The 18847-nt window shown below is 43.2% G+C and overlaps 1 protein-coding gene across 1 annotated transcript; it reads right to left on the minus strand.

Annotated features, from left to right (window-relative positions):
- Window positions 1-218: 218 nt before the first annotated feature.
- Window positions 219-1577, minus strand: LOC138897065 (uncharacterized). Its single transcript, XM_070183018.1, has 2 exons — window positions 1187-1577; window positions 219-553 (listed from the first exon to the last, which is right to left on the minus strand). Exons 1-2 carry the CDS (start codon window positions 1575-1577, stop codon window positions 219-221), a joined length of 726 nt encoding a protein of 241 aa, XP_070039119.1.
- Window positions 1578-18847: the final 17270 nt, after the last annotated feature.

Here is an 18847-nt window from a genome sequence, read left to right on the forward strand (position 1 = left end):
AATGTAAACAATCTAAACATAACATCTTTTGACTGTGTCTGAGTTGATAGGTTTTGGCCAAACTTCTCCATCCATTTCTGCAAGTATGAGTGCTCCTCATGTTAGTACTCTGTGAACCATGTAAGGTCCTTGCCAATTGGGTGAAAATTTCCCTTTGGCTTCATCCTGAATTGTCCAGGCGTGACCCTTTTGTTGAAAGCTCTGGACATTCTGTTCTGTTAAAGTTGACTGTGGCATATCACATTCATTCTTTTCTCGTCGATGAGAGACAGTTGTTCATAGCGACTTCGTATCCATTCTGCATCATTGAGTTCAGCCTCTTGTATGATTCTCAAAGAAGGAATTTCTACTTTAGCGGGAATAACAACTTCAGTACCATAGACCAACAAATAGGGAGTTGCCCCGGTTGATGTGCGAACTGTGGTACGATATCTAAGTAGAGCAAATGGTAACTTCTCGTGCCATTGTTTGTGATTATCTACCATCTTCCTCAATATCTTCTTGATGTTCTTGTTGGCAGCTTCCACAACTCCATTCATTTGCGGTCTGTATGCTGTGGAATTTTTATGCTTAATCTTGAAGGTTTCACACATTGATCTTATTAAACCACTGTTAAGGTTGGCGGCGTTGTCGGTGATGATTAATTCAGGTACCCCGAATCGACAGACAATACGATCCCTGATGAAATCTATGACAACCTTCTTAGTTACAACCTTGTAAGATGCGGCTTCAACCTATTTTGTGAAATAGTCTATGGCCACTAGAATGAACCTGTGCCCATTTGAAGCGGCGGGTTCGATTGGACCGATGACATCCATCCCCCAAGCGGAGAAAGGCCAAGGTATACTTGTTGCATTGAGTTCATTGGGTGGCACTCGTATCATATTCGCATGTACTTGGCATTGGTGGCACTTTTGGACATACCTGATGTAGTCCGTTTTCATGGTCATCCAAAAATATCCTGCCCTTAATATCTTCTTGGCTAAAACAAAGTCGTTCATGTGTGGTTCGCAAGTTTCGGCATATATTTCTTCGAGCAATTTGGATGCTTCCTTGGCGTCAACACACTGTAATAACCCCAGATCTGGAGTCCTTCTGTACGGAATCCCTCCGCTTTGGAATAAGTGGTTAGATAATATTCGGGGTGTGCGTTTCTGAGTATGATTTTCATGCTCCGGATATTCACCTTTTGCCAAATAATCCTTGATGTCATGGAACCATGGATTTCCATCAATTTCTTCTTCAACGTGAACACAATAAGCTAGCTGGTTATGAATCCCTATCGGGATAGGGTCGATGAAATTCTTGTCTGGGTGTTGTATCATGGAAGATAGAGTGGCCAATGCATCAGCGAACTCATTCTGGATTCTCGGAACATGTTTGAACTCTATCTTTGTGAATCTCTTCTTCAATTCTTGTACATAGTACAAATACAGCAGTATTTTGATATTCTTTGTAGCCCATTCTCCTAGAACCTGATGTACCAAAAGGTCTGAGTCACCAATTACCAGCGATTCCTGAACGTTCATGTCAATGGCCAACTTGAGTCCCAAGATGCAAGCCTCATACTCTGCCATATTGTTGGTACATGGAAACCTGAGCTATTCGGATACTGGATATGTTGACCTGTCTTTGATACTAAAACTGCTCCATTACCCACTCCTTTGAAATTTGCAGCTCCATTGAAGAACATTCTGCAACCATTATAGGTTTCGGTGATATCTTCTCCTACGAATGATACCCTTTTCGTTGAGAAAATACGTTTTCAGTGGTTCGTACTCTCTGTCTACAGGATTTTCTGCCAAATGGTCCGCCAACGCTTGCCCCTTGACAGCCTTCTGAGTTACATAGATGATGTCGAACTCACTTATTAATATCTGCCATTTTGCTAACTTCCCCGTGGGCATGGATTTCTGGAAGATGTATTTTAACGGATCCATCCTTGATATGAGATATGTGGTGTAGGCACATAAGTAGTGTCTCAACTTTTGAGCTATCCATGTCAAAGCACAGCAGGTGCGTTCCAACAAAGAATATCGTGCTTTGTAGGGTATGAACTTCTTGATCAGATAGTATATGGCATGTTCCTTTCTTCCCGTCTCGTCATGTTATCCCAAGACACAACTGAAAGCCTCATCTAGTACAGATAAATATAGTAGCAGAGGTCTCTCAGGTTCCGGTGGGACCAGAACAAGTGGTTTGGATGAATATTCTTTGATCTTGTCAAAGGCTTTCTGGCATTCTTCAGTCCAACTTGTTGTAGCATCTTTCTTTAACATTTTGAAAATCTTTTCACAGGTCACAATTGATTGTGCTATGAAACGACTGATATAATTAAGACGCCCTAAGAAACTCATCATATCTTTCTTGTTCTTCGGAGGTGCCAAATCTTGGATAGCCTTGACCTTCGGGATTCAGTTTCAGGTTGTACCTTCGAAGTCGATCAAAGAATTTCCTCAAATCTGCTATATGATCTGTGCTTCTCTTGGATTTGATGATGACGTTATCCACGTACACCTATATCTCCTTATGTATCATGTCATGGAAAATGGCTGTCATGGCCCTCATATAGGTGGCTCCAGCATTCTTTAGGCCAAACGGCATCATTTTGTAACAATATACTCCCTATGGTGTAATAAAGGATGTCTTTTCGACATCCTCTTCATCCATCCAGATCTGATGATATCCTGCGAAGCAATCCACAAAGGATTGAAGTTCATGCTTGTCACAGTTGTCAATCAGTATGTGTATATTGGGCAAAGGGAAATCACCTTTGGGACTTGCTCTGTTTAAATTCTGATAGTCGACACACACTCTAACCTTCCCATCCTTCTTTAGAACCGACACAATGTTAGCCAACCAGGTCGGATATTCAACCACTCTGAGAACCTTGGCTTTGATCTGCTTGGTGACTTCCTCCTTTATTTTCAGACTCATATCTGGTTTGAACTTTCTGAGCTTCTGCTTTATAGGCGGACACATAGGGTTGGTAGGTAGTTTATGAGCCACTCCAACTGGTCATATCATCATAGGACCATGCAAAAATATCCTCATACTCTTTCAAGAACCGAATGTAATCTTCTTTATCTGACTGCGATAGGTGAATGCTTACATGAGTTTCCTTGACTGTTTCAGAGTCTCCCAAATTAACGGTTTCAGTCTCATCCAAATTGGACTTAGGCTTGTTTTCAAAATTTTCCACTTTTCTGACAATTTGCTTAGGTATTATATCCTCTTCCAGATCCTCTGAATCATTATCCTTATGTTGAATTGTCTCGTTACATGTCACAGTCGTAGGTTCATCGGGATAGGTAATAATAATGTTGTAGAGAAACAAAATGTAAAGAATAATAATAAATACTAAAAATAACAATGCATTAAATAAATCTTGAAAACGTCAAACAAGTACGGCTCGATGACTCGAGCAATTATTTCAAAACAAAATACGTTCAGAACAAAATATTGAAAATGTCTTAGATGCTCATAAAATTGCTTTTAAAAATAATTGATGCTAACTTCCAGGCTACCCAGGAACTCGACGGGCCCTTGATGGCGCAGTAGTCCAATTTTTGAGAACAACTCCCTTCTCCATTGTCTGAATACTAAGGTCTTCCTCCTCCTCCTCCTCCTCCTCAGCTATCACACTGCAGTCCATGTCTTTGTCATCCAGAAATAGCTTCCTTATGCCAGCTAGAGCTTAATCTTCTTCAGACCCCCACATCATGTCAGCTTGATGAAACGACTGGCTCAAATGTGGTACTGGCTGCTCTAGAGGGTAATAAGGACCACGCCACGGTGGCGACCAATTCTGATACTTGTGCCAGGTGTATTCATACCCAAGCCCAAAATTTATGCCATGACGCTTTAGCTGTATCGGTTTGGTGATCCCCTGGAGATTCTTACCGAGACCCTTGCCTGGTTTATACCATGTCCATGCCAATATACCTTCTATCTTACTGCCCTACCATTTGTCTTTTTCAATTGCGTTAACGCGCTCGACGGAATGGTATGTTTCTCCACCCAACTTCCTTCTATTCTCGACGACCGGAACAGTTTGATTGGTGTAAATGGGATTACTTCCGTCCCCGTGGATGATCACTTCCTGATGGTTCCACTCAAACTTCACGACCTGATGTAGAGTAGAAGCCACGGCCCCAGCGACATGTATCCTCGGTCTCCCCAATAACAGATTATATGTAGCAGATATATCCAATATTTGTAACTCAACATCAAACCAGGTCGGGCCTATCTGTAGGCTGAGGTTGGTCTCCCCCATTATGGACCATTGAGACCCATCAAATACTTTCACATTCATACTCTCTGCTCGTATCTCATGCAGACCTTTACCCAACCTCTTCAAAGTAGTTAGTGGACATATGTTGAGACTTGAACCCCCATCTATCAGGACCATGGCAATAAATTTGTCCTCAAACTGCATTGTGATATGTAGTGCCCTGTTGTGACTTAGTCCTACCGGTGGCAGCTCGTCTTTATGAAAAGTGATCTTGTGGCTTTCTAACACTTGCCCTACCATGTTGGCCATCTCTCTACTGGTGATGTTATTCGGTACATAAGCTTCATTCAACACCTTTATCAAGGCATTCCTATGTGCCTCGGAGTTTTGCAGCAGTGATAAAATGGATATTTGAGCAGGGGATTTGTTCAGATGATCAACCATAGAGTACTCTCTCGTATGCACCTTTCTCCAAAGATCATCTGGGCCAGTCTCAATGACATGTGGCTTCTTTGCTTGTTCCTCCCAAATGGTCGGGTGTATAAACCCTACCAGTTCTTGTCACGCCTTGCGCTGCACCTGTTTCTTCCATTTTTGCCTTTCCTTTCCTTCTTGCTTCCGCAACATAATCCCAAGGTATAGCATTAGACTTAAAATATGGGGTGGGTGCTACCATCACAGTGAAAGGTATCGTTACCTCAACCTCAAATGGAGTTGGTGCAGATACCTCAACTTTAATCGGTGTCTGAGTTTGTATCACGATCGGTGTGAGAGTGACTGGAGATGTTTCAGGGTTATCCCCTTCTCGAATGAGTCCAATTGACTCGTCTGAGTCCCATTCTTCATCGGTCTCTATCACGTTTACCCCTTCACCCCTGTGATCCGGGAGAGGATTGTTACGGACATTGGGTGCAGCCTCCTTTGCCTGTATGACTTTGGTGTCAATTAATGTCTGAATCTTATCCTTCAAAGTACGGCACTCATCAATAATATGACCATTCATGCCTGAGTGATAAGCACATGTCTTATTTGGATTAATCCATAGGGAGGAGTTTTTCATAGCAACAACGGGAATGGGAGTGACATAACCGGCATCCTTCGGTCTCTCGTACAGTTGGTCTATGGGTTCAACAATTGGGGTGTATTGTCTGGGTGGTCTGCGGTCGAAATTCGATCTAGGTTTTTGGTAGTTTTGGCGGGCTGGTGGTGAGTGGTAGTATGTTGGTTGGGTGTTATAAGTATGGTAAGTGGCGGCAGGTTGTTGGTATCTAGGAGATGACGACTGATATGTGGGTGGGGGTGTTTGGTATGTAAGGGGAACTTTGGACCTTGGGCTACCATCACCGCACCTACTTCTTTCTTCTTGGAGATACCTCCCGACCGTAAGGCTTTATTTGTGGCTTGGAGTGCTTCAAAATTTGTCACCATTCCTCTTTTGATCCCTTCTTCTATTCTTTCTCCCAATTTGATGATGTTAGAAAATTAATGATTTTCAATAACCATCAGTCTTTCGTAGTATTGCAGATCCTGAGCTCTGACGAAGAACTTATTCATCTATTCTTCTTCCAGTGCTGACCTTACTTTTGCAGCTTCAGACCTCCACCGAGTAGCATACTCGCGGAAAGTTTCCGTTGGCTTCTTCTTGAGATTCTGAATGTAGAAAACATCTGGTGCATTTTCTGTGTTAAACCTGAACCGATCCATGAAATCTGATGCCATGCTTACCCAATTAACCCATTTCTTTGGGTTCTGACTGATGTACCAAGATAGGGCGTCTCCGGTGAGGCTCCTCATGAATAGCTTCATGCGGATTCTTTCATCCTTGCCAACTCCCACAAGCTTGTCACAATACGTTCTCAAGTGCACCTTCGGATCACCAGTCTCGTCGAACATTTTGAATTTAGGAGGTTTATAACCTTCTGGCAGTTCTACATCTGGTTGAATACACAAATCTTCATAATTTAAACCCTCAATGCATTTTCCTCTTTCGACACTTTGAATTCTATCAGTAAGTTTCTTGAGTTCTTCCTCCATGTTCCTGATGAGCAGGTCCTTCTCAGCGGATTCGGGTATGTACAGGGTCTGTTGTGGGTCATCCAACATTTGAAGTGGTTATGACTGATTCATACATCAACTACGACGATCTGGTTATGCATCAGTATTGTATATATATTTTTTCGTGTTTCAGCTTTATATTTTCCGAAAACTTAATAGTATTTTTTTTTTCCTTTTTCAGTATATTTCAAGAAACATCTACAAGCATTTCCCTCCAACAGTTGAAACCGCGCTTCTTCATTATCGTGGCAAAGAGTGGTTTGTATCTATAAGCGTTGGTGATCGAAGAAGGTTCAAAGAAGGCTGGAAAATTTTTGTTTTGGACAATTATGTCAAGCGAGATTTCGTCGTCAAATTTACGTTGGTTGATGTTGCACCACTATATGTTGACTTCAATGTTCAAGTGAAGGGAGAAGGAACTTCTGATCATAATCCGATTGAAATTGATTAGTTTTTAGGATGTGTTTTGTGTTTTTCTATCCATTTATTATCTTTTATTTCATGTTGATTTAGTTATGCTAGTTGTGCTTTTGATTTTCTGTTGAACTATAGGAGTTTTCAAATTTCATTTCATCATATTGGTCTTCTTTGCTATAACAACTTTCATTTCTTCTGTATGAAATCAATTTCAAAGGCTTTTATTTTTTTTAAAAAAAATCAATTCTTCAAGATGAAGACTTAAATGAATTCAACCTAATTCTACCTACACACTACTAAAATGGTTGAGAAGCATAAATGCTTCATTAAGAAGTTAAATGGTTGCATGTGAATAGTTATTACATGGGGATTCAAAAAATTGTAGTTATGAATATAATTGGTAACCAAACCAGATAAATACAATTCAACTAACTCTATGCAAACCAAACCCGATAGTTGCTCACCTCTTGGATTCTTTAGGCTAAGAATTCTTTAGGCTAACTAGAACTATTTCAGTGGTTAAATTATGAGAGGCAAAATATTTACTGGAAAAAATATCGTTGTCACGGCCCAAATTAGCCCCTCCGTAAGGTATCGTGATGGCACCTAGTCTTTACGACTAGGTAAGCCTATTATTATAAATAATATAAAGAAAACACAACATTTTAAAGATAAACAACATATTGTAAATAGCCAAGAGTTGTACCACTCGACATATACAAATAATTTCCCAAGACCCGGAATGTCACTAAGTCACAAGCTCCTATAATCTATGTAGCTCTATACAAAAGTCTGAAGATAATAAAGAAAATCTCTAGGCGAGGGAGTAGAAGGGGACTCTGAAGATCTACGGACGCAAGCAAAAGTACCTTGAAGTCTACTAGAATCAGCAGCATGCACTAACCTCGAGGCCGATAGCTCGCACCTGCATCTGCACACGAAAACATGTGCAGGAAAGAGCATCCGTACACTACAATGGTATCCAGTAAGTGTCAAGCCCAACCTCGGTCGAGTAGTGACGAGGTCAGGTCAAGTCCCTACCGGAGTAAACATAATAAATTAAACAGTAAAAGATATAAGTAAAATTTACGGTAACACAGTTAAAGAAATTCTCGAAAATTTAACAGTTAAGGGAGACCTCGGCTCAGAACAAGGTAAACACAGTGGGAAATACCCCGGGATACCGTCCCGTAGTTTCCAAATGAATATGCAATACAGGGAGATCTCTCAGAATATGTCCGTAGTCCCAAAGTAAATATGCAGTGCTGGGGGATCTTCCGAAATACGTCCGTAGTCCCAAAGTAAATATGCAGTGCTAGGGGATCTCCCGGAATATGTCCGTAGTCCCAAAATAAATATGCAAGACAGGGAGATCTCCCAGAATATGTCCATAGTCCCAATTTAAATATGCAACGCAAGATGAAATGGCAGGTATGGCATCGAGTTATACGCTTTATACTGAACACATATAAGGAAAATAGCGACTTAACTAAGCATGGCGCACCGAATGTCAGATAGGCAGTTAAAACACGTAAGCATGCTCCTCTAATCTAAGCTAAACAATTAAACGTATTAGTGCAATTTAATAAGGGAAAATAGTTTATGATTTAGAAAGGAAAAATAGAATTTTTGCAATAATAGCCCATGTACGTACTCGTCACCTCACGTACACGGCGCCCACACATCAATTAATATCAAACATCTTAAGGGAAAAGTCCCCAACACAAGGTTAAGCAAGTCACTTACCTCGAACCGCTCAAATCAACTCGATATCACGTTCTTGCCACGAGTATCCGATTATAAATGGCCCGAATCTATTCAAATTAATTGCATAATATAAATATGACTACAAGTAACTAATTTACCTAATTAATTCGAAGCTAAAGCGTGAAATTAGGAAAAACACCCAAAAAGTCTCCTCGAGCCCACGTCTCGGAATCGGGTAAAACTTACAAATTTTGAACACCCATTCACTCACGAGTTCACTCAAACAAAATAATCATCTAAATCCGACGTCAAATTCCCATTCAAATCTCAGATTTTCAATTGGGGAACCTTTTCCCCCATTTCCAAACTTCTACCCTCAATTTCCTTAATTAGAAGAGGAAAACAACAATAGATTAATGTATTATGATCAAAATAGAGTTAGAATTAGTTACCCAATAGTTCTCCTTCAAAATCCCTCGAGAAATCGTCTCCCACCAAGCTCTAAATCGAATTTTGTGTTATGAAATTTCAAACCCTCGAAATCCTCTTTTTTGCCTAGCGAATTCCGCACCTACGGACCTAGGACCGCACCTGCGGTCACGCACCTGTGGACAAGCCATCACAGGTGCGAAGTCCACTTACTTGGGCTGGGTCCGCACCTGCGTGCATGAGTCCGCACCTGTGGATGCGCTTCTGCGCTCAAACGTCCGCTTCTGCGCTCAAACGTCCGCTTATGCGGAACCTTGGGTCCTTCTCACCTCTGCATCTGCAACTGCCCTTCCGCGGATGCGGTTCCGCTCCTACGGCTCACTCGTCGCATCTGCGACCACTGACTCCCTGGCCTAAAAGCGCACCTGCGATCCCAGTCTCGCTTATGCGAGGCCGCACCTGCGGACTCCCCACCGCAGGTGCGAAAACACCAGAACCAGCAACTCAAAAATTCCTCTAAGTCCAAGTTCATTCCGTGAAGCATCTGAAATACACCCGAGGCTCCCAGGACCTCAGCCAAACATACAAACCAATCCTAAAACACCATACGAACTTAGTCGAGCCTTCAAACCACATCGAACAACACCAAAATCATGAATTAAGCACGGATTCAAGCCTAAGAATGTAAAATTTTCCAAATTCTACAAACGATGCCGAACCACATCAAATCTAGTCCGAATGACCTCAAATTTTGCACACAGGTCACAAATGACACTACAAACCTATAGCCACTTTCGGAATTCCATTCCGAGCTCGATATCAAAATTTCCACTATCGGCCGAAATCGCCGAAAAACTAACTTTCGCCAATTCAAGCCTAAATCTACTACAGACCTCCAAAACATATTCCGGACAAGCTCCTAACTCCAAAATCACTCAACGGAGCTAACTGATTTGACAGAATTCCATTCCGGATCCGTCTTCACATAGTTCCGACTACGGTTCAAACTCTAAGGCTTAAACTCACAACTAGGGACTAAGTGTCCCAAAACTCCCCGAATTCCATAACCAAACACTCCGGCAAATCCCAAAGGCAGAAACAAATATGGGGAAAGCAGATATTAGGGGATTAGAGCTCTAATTCTCAAAATGACCGGCCGAGTCGTTACATCCTCCCCCTCTTAAACAATCGTTCGTCCTCGAACGAGTATAAAGACATACTTGAAACTGTGAAAAGATGAGGGTACTGGCTACGCATATCCTGCTCGGTCTCCCAAGTCGCCTCCTCGACCGGCTGACCTCTCCACTGGACCTTTACTGAAGCAATATTCTTTGACCTGAGCTTACTGGGGACCGACACCTCCTACCATACAAAGCCTCATATTGTGCCATCTGAATGTAGGACTGGTAACTGTTATTGTAAGAGAACTCTACAAGTGGCAAGTATTGGTCCCATGACCCTCCGAACTCCATCACACAGGAACAGAGCATATCCTCAAGAATCTAAATCGTGCTCTCAGACTGCCCGTCTGTCTGAGGGTGAAAGGCTGTGCTCAAATCCAGTACCCAACTCCTTCTGTACGGCTCTCCAAAACTATGATGTAAACTGTGTACCTCTGTATGAAATGATGGATACTGGAATACCATAAAGGCGGAAAATCTCTCCGATATAAATCACAGCCAACCTCTCAGAAGAATAAGTGGTCAACACTGGAATAAAATGAGCTGACTTGGTCAGCCGATCCACAATCACCCAAATAACATCGAACCTTCTCAAAGTCCGTGGAAGTCCAACTACAAAGTCCATGGTGATCCGCTCCCACTTCCAATCTGGGATCTCTAACCTCTGAAGTAATCCACCCGGCCTCTGGTGCTCATATTTGACATGCTGACAGTTGAGACACTTGGCCACAAACCCAACTATATCATTCTTCATCCTCCTCCACTAGTAGTGCTGTCTCAAATCCTGGTACATCTTCGCGGCACCGGTATGAATGGAGTACCGCGAGCTGTGGGCCTTCTTGAGAATCAACTCCTGAAGCCCATCTACATTGGGCACATAGATCTGGCCCTGCATCCTCATCACACCGTCATCACCAATACTCACATCTCTGGCATCACCTCGCCGAACCAAGTCCTGAAGAACTAGAAGATGAGGATCATTATACTGGCGCTCCCTGATATGGTCATAAAGAGAAGACCGAGCAACCACACAAGCTAATACCCGGCCAGGCTCTGAAATATCCAATCTCACAAACTGACTGGCTAAGGCCTGAACATCCAAGGCTAAGGGCCTCTCAACTACCGAAAGATACGCCAAACTCCCCAAACTCTCTACCCGGCGACTCAAGGCATCGGCCACTACATTGGCCTTCCCCGGGTGGTGTAATAGAGTGATATCATATTCTTTAAGTAGCTTCAACCACCTCCGCTGATGCAAATTAAGGTCCTTCTGCCTGAACAAGTGTTGTAAACTCCGGTGATCAGTGTAAATCTCACAGGGAACACCGTACAAATAATGATGCCAGATCTTCAGGGCGTGAACAATAGCTGCTAACTCGAGATCATGAACCAGATAATTCTTCTCATGCACCTTCAACTGTCTAGACGCGTAGGCAATCACCCTACCATCCTGCATCAATACCGCTCCAAGTCCAATCCTCGAGGCATCATAATAGAAAGTGTAGGATCCCAAACCTGTAGGCAATACTAATACTGAGGTTGTAGTCAAAGCGGTCTTGAGCTTCTGAAAGCTCTCCTCACACTCCTCGGTCCACCTGAACGGATCACCCTTCTGGGTCAGCCTGGTCATAGATGCTGCAATGGATGAAAATCCCCCCACAAAGCGACGGTAATACCCTGCCAAACCAAGGAAACTGCAGATCTCCGTAGCTGATGACGGTCTAGGCCAACTCTGCACTGCCTCCACCTTCTTCGGATCTACCTTGATCCCATCACAAGACACTATGTGGCCCAAGAATGCCACTGAATCAAGACAGAATTCACACTTAGAAAATTTTGCATACAATTTCTTCTCCCTCAAAGTCTGAAGCACGATCCTCAGGTGCTGCTCATGATCTTCCCGAGACTGGGAATATACTGGGATGTCATCAATAAACACTATGATGAAGGAATCAAGATAAGGTCGGAACACACTATGCATCAAATGCATAAAGGTTGTTGGGGCATTGGTCATCCCAAATGACATGACAAGAAACTCATAGTGACCATATCTGGTCCTCAAAGCAGTCTTCGGGATATCCGACTCCCGAATCTTCAACTCATGATAACTTGAACGTAAGTCAATCTTGGAAAACACTCTGGTACACTGTAACTGATCAAACAAATTATCAATACGAGGCAATGGATACCTGTTCTTCACTGTGATTTTGTTCAACTAGCGGTAATCAACACACATCCGCATAGAACCATCCTTCTTGTTCACAAATAAGACAGGAGCACCTCAAGGTGACACACTGGGTCGAATAAAGCCCTTATCAAGCAACTCCCATAACTGCTCCTTCAACTCCTTTAATTCACGAGGAGCCATACGATATGGAGGAATAGAGATGGGTTGAGTGCCCGACAACAAATCAATGACAAAATCAATATCTCTGTGGGGAGGCATGCCCGGAAGATCAGCTGGAAACACATCTGGAAAGTCCCTCACTACTGGAACTGACTCAACTGTATGGGTATCAATACTGACATCTCTTACATAGGCCAAATACGCATCACATCCCTTCTCAACCATTTGTTGAGTCTTAAGAAATGAAATGGCCATGCGGGGAGTATACTCTAAGGCACCTATCCACTCTAATCTCGGCAAGCCTAGCATAGCCAGCGTCACGGTCTTAGCATGACAATCAAGAATAGCATAATGGAGCGACAACCAGTCTATGCCTAAGATAACATCAAAATCTACCATACTGAGTAATAAAAAATCGGCTTGGTCTCAAAACCACTAAGAGCAATCAAACACGACCGATATACGCGGTCCACAACGAGAGAATCTCCCACGGGAGTAGATACATAAACAGGGGAACTCAAAGAATCCTGAGATATCCCCAAATGTGGAGCAAAATAAGAAGACACATATGAATACATAGAGCCTGGGTCAAATAATATTGATGTATCCCTATGACAGACAGGGACGATACCTGTGATGACTGAATCTGAAGCAACGGCCTCTGAACGGGCTGGAAGGGCATAGTACCTGTCCTGGCCTCCCCCTCTAGGGACCTCGACCTCCCCGACCTCCACCTCGAGCTGGCTGAGGAGGTGGGGTTGCAGCTGGTGCTGGAAGAATGGCCTGAGGACCCGTGGAGCACGTGGAGGCTGATAAGTCTGTGAAGGTGTACCCCTCCTGGCTCTGGGGCAATCTTTAACCATGTGACGAGTGTCACCACACTCAAAACAACCTCTCGGAGGACGCGACGGCTAAGACTGACTCGTACCTAGCCTGTTGGACTGGCCGGTAATAGCACCTCGAGTAGGAGGCATACTGGATACTGGCGGTACATAATAGGACTCCTGAGGTCTAGGAGAAGCTAGAACACCGCTGGCTGTTGGAAGAGCTGAATGAACAGGGCGACTCACAAAACCTCTACCATAGCGTGCTGCTAGTGCACGAGCTCCTGAATAATGACCAGTCTCTCGAGACCTCTTGGCCGCTCTCTCCTCTCTGTCCCGGGCAAACATGCCCTCCACTCTCTTGGAAATGCTCACTGCCTGCTGATAAGTGATGTCCATCTCCAACTCCCTGGCCATACTAGTCTGAATACTGGGGTAGAGTCCCTCAATGAAGCGATGAACCCTCTCTCTGACTGTAGAACCCAAAGCTGGTGCATGGCAAGCTAACTCACTGAAACAGACTGCATACTCCGACAGAGTCATAGCACCCTGACGCAACTACTCAAATTCTGCGCACCAAGAATCCCTGAGACTCTGAGGAACATACTCACGTAAGAACATCTCTGAAAACTGAGTCCAAGTGAGTGAGGCTTCCTCGTCCGGACTATTCAGCTCATAGGCACGCCACCACTGATATGCTGCTCCCCTCAGCTGGAAAGCGGTGAAAGAAACCCCACTCGTCTCCACAATGCCCATAGTGCGGAGAATACGATGACACTCCTTAAGAAAACCCAGAGCATCATCTGAAGCTAGTCCGCTGAAAGTAGGTGGGTGGTACTTCTTGTACCTCTCAAGTCTGAGCTGCTCTACCTTAGAAGCAGCTACCCTGATCTCTTGCTGAACCGGAGCCACTGGGGGCATAGGAATATACTCTAGGGCCTGATCAACCTGGACCCTCTGCTCAGGAGTGCGGGCTGCGGGAGTCTGTGCCCCTCCCCAGCCTGAGATGTAGCGGGAGCTATCGAAAATAGTCCAGCCTGAGCCAGAGTGCTGAATATGCTCATGAACTTAGCTAAAGTCTCCTGGAGGGTTGGAGTAGCAATAGGGATCTCCGGTGCTGGCCCTCCAGCTGGAGCTGCTGGGGGCTCCATTGACGCAGCTCTCACAGGTGCTCGGGCTGCACCATGTGGTCGTCCTCTACCCCGACCCCGGCCTCTGGCGGCTCTGGCAGGGGGCTCGGGTGCCTGATCGTCGGTCCTCCTAGTACGGATCCTCACCATCTGTGAGAAAGAATATAATAGAATCTTAGAATTGTTTTGGTGTCAATAACTCGTACGACAAGGAAATCAAAGAAATATGATTGTTCTTAACAGTTACATAGCCTCCCGAAGATAAGTACGGACATCTCCTACCGATCCGCAAGACTCTAATAAACCGGCTTGTGACGCGTGACTCCTATGAACCTAGTGCTCTGATACCAACTTGTCACGACACAAATTAACCCCTCCATAAGGTGTCGTGATGGCACCTAGTCTTTACGACTAGGTAAGCCTATTATTACGAAAAGTATAAAGAAAATACAACATTTTAGAGACAAACAACATATTGTGAATAGCCAAGAGTAGTACCACTCGACATATACAAATAATGTTCCAAGACCCGGAATGTCACTAAGTCACAAGCTGCTATAATCTATGTAGCTCTATACAAAAGTCTGAAGATAATAAAGAAAATCTCTAAGCGTGGGAGTAGAAGAGGACTCCGAAGATCTGCGGACGCAAGCAAAAGTACCTTGAAGTCTACTAGAATCAGCAGCATGCACTAACCTCGAGGCCGATAGCTCGCACCTGCATCTGCACACGAAAACATGTGCAGGAAAGAGCATCCGTACACTACAATGGTATCCAGTAAGTGTCAAGCCCAACCTCGGTCGAGTAGTGACGAGGTCAGGTCAAGTCCCTACCGGAGTAAACATAATAAATTAAACAGTAAAAGATATAAGTAAAATTTACGGTAACACAGTTAAAGAAATTCTCGAAAATTTAACAGTTAAGGGAGACCTCGGCTCAGAACAAGGTAAACACAGTGGGAAATACCCCGGGATACCGTCCCGTAGTTTCCAAATGAATATGCAATACAGGGAGATCTCTCAGAATATGTCCGTAGTCCCAAAGTAAATATGCAGTGCTGGGGGATCTTCCGAAATACGTCCGTAGTCCCAAAGTAAATATGCAGTGCTAGGGGATCTCCCGGAATATGTCCGTAGTCCCAAAATAAATATGCAAGACAGGGAGATCTCCCAGAATATGTCCATAGTCCCAATTTAAATATGCAACGCAAGATGAAATGGCAGGTATGGCATCGAGTTATACGCTTTATACTGAACACATATAAGGAAAATAGCGACTTAACTAAGCATGGCGCACCGAATGTCAGATAGGCAGTTAAAACACGTAAGCATGCTCCTCTAATCTAAGCTAAACAATTAAACGTATTAGTGCAATTTAATAAGGGAAAATAGTTTATGATTTAGAAAGGAAAAATAGAATTTTTGCAATAATAGCCCATGTACGTACTCGTCACCTCACGTACACGGCGCCCACACATCAATTAATATCAAACATCTTAAGGGAAAAGTCCCCAACACAAGGTTAAGCAAGTCACTTACCTCGAACCGCTCAAATCAACTCGATATCACGTTCTTGCCACGAGTATCCGATTATAAATGGCCCGAATCTATTCAAATTAATTGCATAATATAAATATGACTACAAGTAACTAATTTACCTAATTAATTCGAAGCTAAAGCGTGAAATTAGGAAAAACACCCAAAAAGTCTCCTCGAGCCCACGTCTCGGAATCGGGTAAAACTTACAAATTTTGAACACCCATTCACTCACGAGTTCACTCAAACAAAATAATCATCTAAATCCGACGTCAAATTCCCATTCAAATCTCAGATTTTCAATTGGGGAACCTTTTCCCCCATTTCCAAACTTCTACCCTCAATTTCCTTAATTAGAAGAGGAAAACAACAATAGATTAATGTATTATGATCAAAATAGAGTTAGAATTAGTTACCCAATAGTTCTCCTTCAAAATCCCTCGAGAAATCGTCTCCCACCAAGCTCTAAATCGAATTTTGTGTTATGAAATTTCAAACCTTCGAAATCCTCTTTTCTGCCTAGCAATTTCCGCACCTGCGGATAGTCCAGCGCAGGTGCGAAGTCCACTTACTTGGGCTGGGTCCGCACCTGCGCGCATGAGTCCGCACCTGTGGATGCGCTTCTGCGCTCAAACGTCCGCTTCTGCGGAACCTTGGGTCCTTCTCACCTCCGCATCTGCGACTGCCCTTCCGCGGATGCGACTCCGCTACTGCGGCTCACTCATTGCATCTGCAACCACTGACTCCCTGGCCTAAAAGCGCACCTGTGATCCCAGTCTCTCTTATGCGAGGCCGCACCTGCGGACTCCCCACTGCAGGTGCAAAAACACCAGAACCAGCAACTCAAAAATTCCTCTCTAAGTCCAAATTCATTCTGTTAAGCATCCGAAACACACCCGAGGCCCCCATGACCTTAACCAAACATACAAACCAATCCTAAAACACCATACGAACTTAGTCGAGCCTTCAAACCACATCGAACAATACCAAAATCATGAATTAAGCACGGATTCAAGCCTAAGAATTTAAAATTTTCCAAATTCTACAAACGATGCCGAACCATATCAAATCTAGTCCGAATGACCTCAAAATTTGCACACAGGTCAGAAATGACACTAGAACCTACAACCACTTTCGGAATTCCATTCCGATCTCGATATCAAAATTTTCACTATCGGCTGAAATCGCCGAAAAACTAACTTTTGCCAATTCAAGCCTAAATCTACTACAGGCCTCCAAAACACATTCCGGACGTGCTTCTAACCCCAAAATCACTCAACAGAGCTAACGGAGTCGACGAAATTTCATTACGGATCCGTCTTCACACAATTTCGATTACGGTCCAAAACTCTAAAGCTTAAACAAACAACTAGGAACTAAGTGTCCCAAAACTCCCCGAATTCCATAACCAAACACTCCGGCAAATCCCAAAAGCAGAAACAAATATTGGGAAAGCAGATATTAGGGGATCGGGGCTCTAATTCTCAAAACGACCGGCCGGGTCGTTACAACCGTTAATATTGAAAGAAATTAAGCGTTCAATATTCTCAAACCAGATATTCTCACTACTGGTTGGATCAAGAATTCATGAATAGAATTTTGGGTAAACAAAATGGATGCATTGAAAAATTTAAAGACTTCTTTTAGGAGTATAAAAGATTAATTGAAACCCTAACCCTAACCCTAACCCTAGCTAAATTCAAACCATAACTCATACTATAAATAGAAGGAAAATTACATTATTAATCTCATCATCCAAATCATCTACCTGTCACGACCCAATTTTTCCCTCCGTTTGGGTATCCTGATGGCACCTAATCTTAAGGACTAGGTAAGCCTAACAATAATTAAAACAACAATATTATTTAAATAGAATCTCTTAAAATTCCCAAAACCGGTAGTACAAGTCATAAGCTCTACAGAGTGTTTGCTAGAAAACATCCAAATACAATTGTCCAGAAATAAGAATAAACAGTGCAAAAACAAAAAGTTGAAGGTGACTCCGAAGCCTGCGAACGCAGCAACAGGTTTACCTTGAGTCTCCATAGCAACAGTCCACACCGCTAGCTAACGAACAAGTACCTACATCTGCACAAAAATATGCAGAAGAGTAGCATGAGCACACCACAGCGGTGCCTAGTAAGTATCAAGACTAAGCTCGGTAGAGTAGTGACGAGGAACAGTCAAGACACCAACTAGTCTAATAAACTGAACAGATATAAGTACATGAACAATAGAAGCATGATGTCACATAAAAACTATGCAATATGGCTCACAGTACAGTGATGGCAATAAGGAAAGAAACAACAAGTATCAGCGGAATATCATGAAAATGACACATAAAGGTGAATGGAACACAACCTAAATACGAAATCACAAATACAACAAGGACAAGTAATAACTCAGCAACTACAACTGCTTTTACATCAGGTTCTAGTCAACAACTCCACGAGGTACCGAATATCAGACAAATCACAACTCACGGGTCTCAATACCTGAACTCTAACACTTGGCATCATGTGCCCTCAAAACATCTCATAACCGCACTGGCGACTCACGTGCCAATAGAGCCATTCTCACATAGAAGGCAAGTAAACAAGGGTGAGCATCTATGCTCAACAATATCAAGAACACCTCTTATCCGGTAAAATTGCTTAACTACGCGTATGCTTGTGCAAGTGTCCTACTATAGTCCATATCAGCAAATAAGCATAAGGAAAAAGAACGGACATCACGTAGAATATTTTCTCACCGCTTTCACAAGATAAAGCTCACACATGTATGTATACCACTTCACAAATATCAACAATAAGAATTCCCCCAGGCCTCAAATCATCACAAATCAATCCCTGACACAACCCACCTTGTCTCGTCACGTGTACAATAATAAAGTAAGTGCCCGCATTGTCTCGCCACACGTGCATAACAATGTTCCCACCTTGTCACGCCACATGCGCAACCCACAAATATATATATCCCACCTTATCA

The sequence above is a fragment of the Nicotiana tomentosiformis genome, chromosome 8 (genome assembly GCF_000390325.3).
Source record: "Nicotiana tomentosiformis chromosome 8, ASM39032v3, whole genome shotgun sequence".
Classification (NCBI taxonomy): domain Eukaryota; kingdom Viridiplantae; phylum Streptophyta; class Magnoliopsida; order Solanales; family Solanaceae; genus Nicotiana; species Nicotiana tomentosiformis.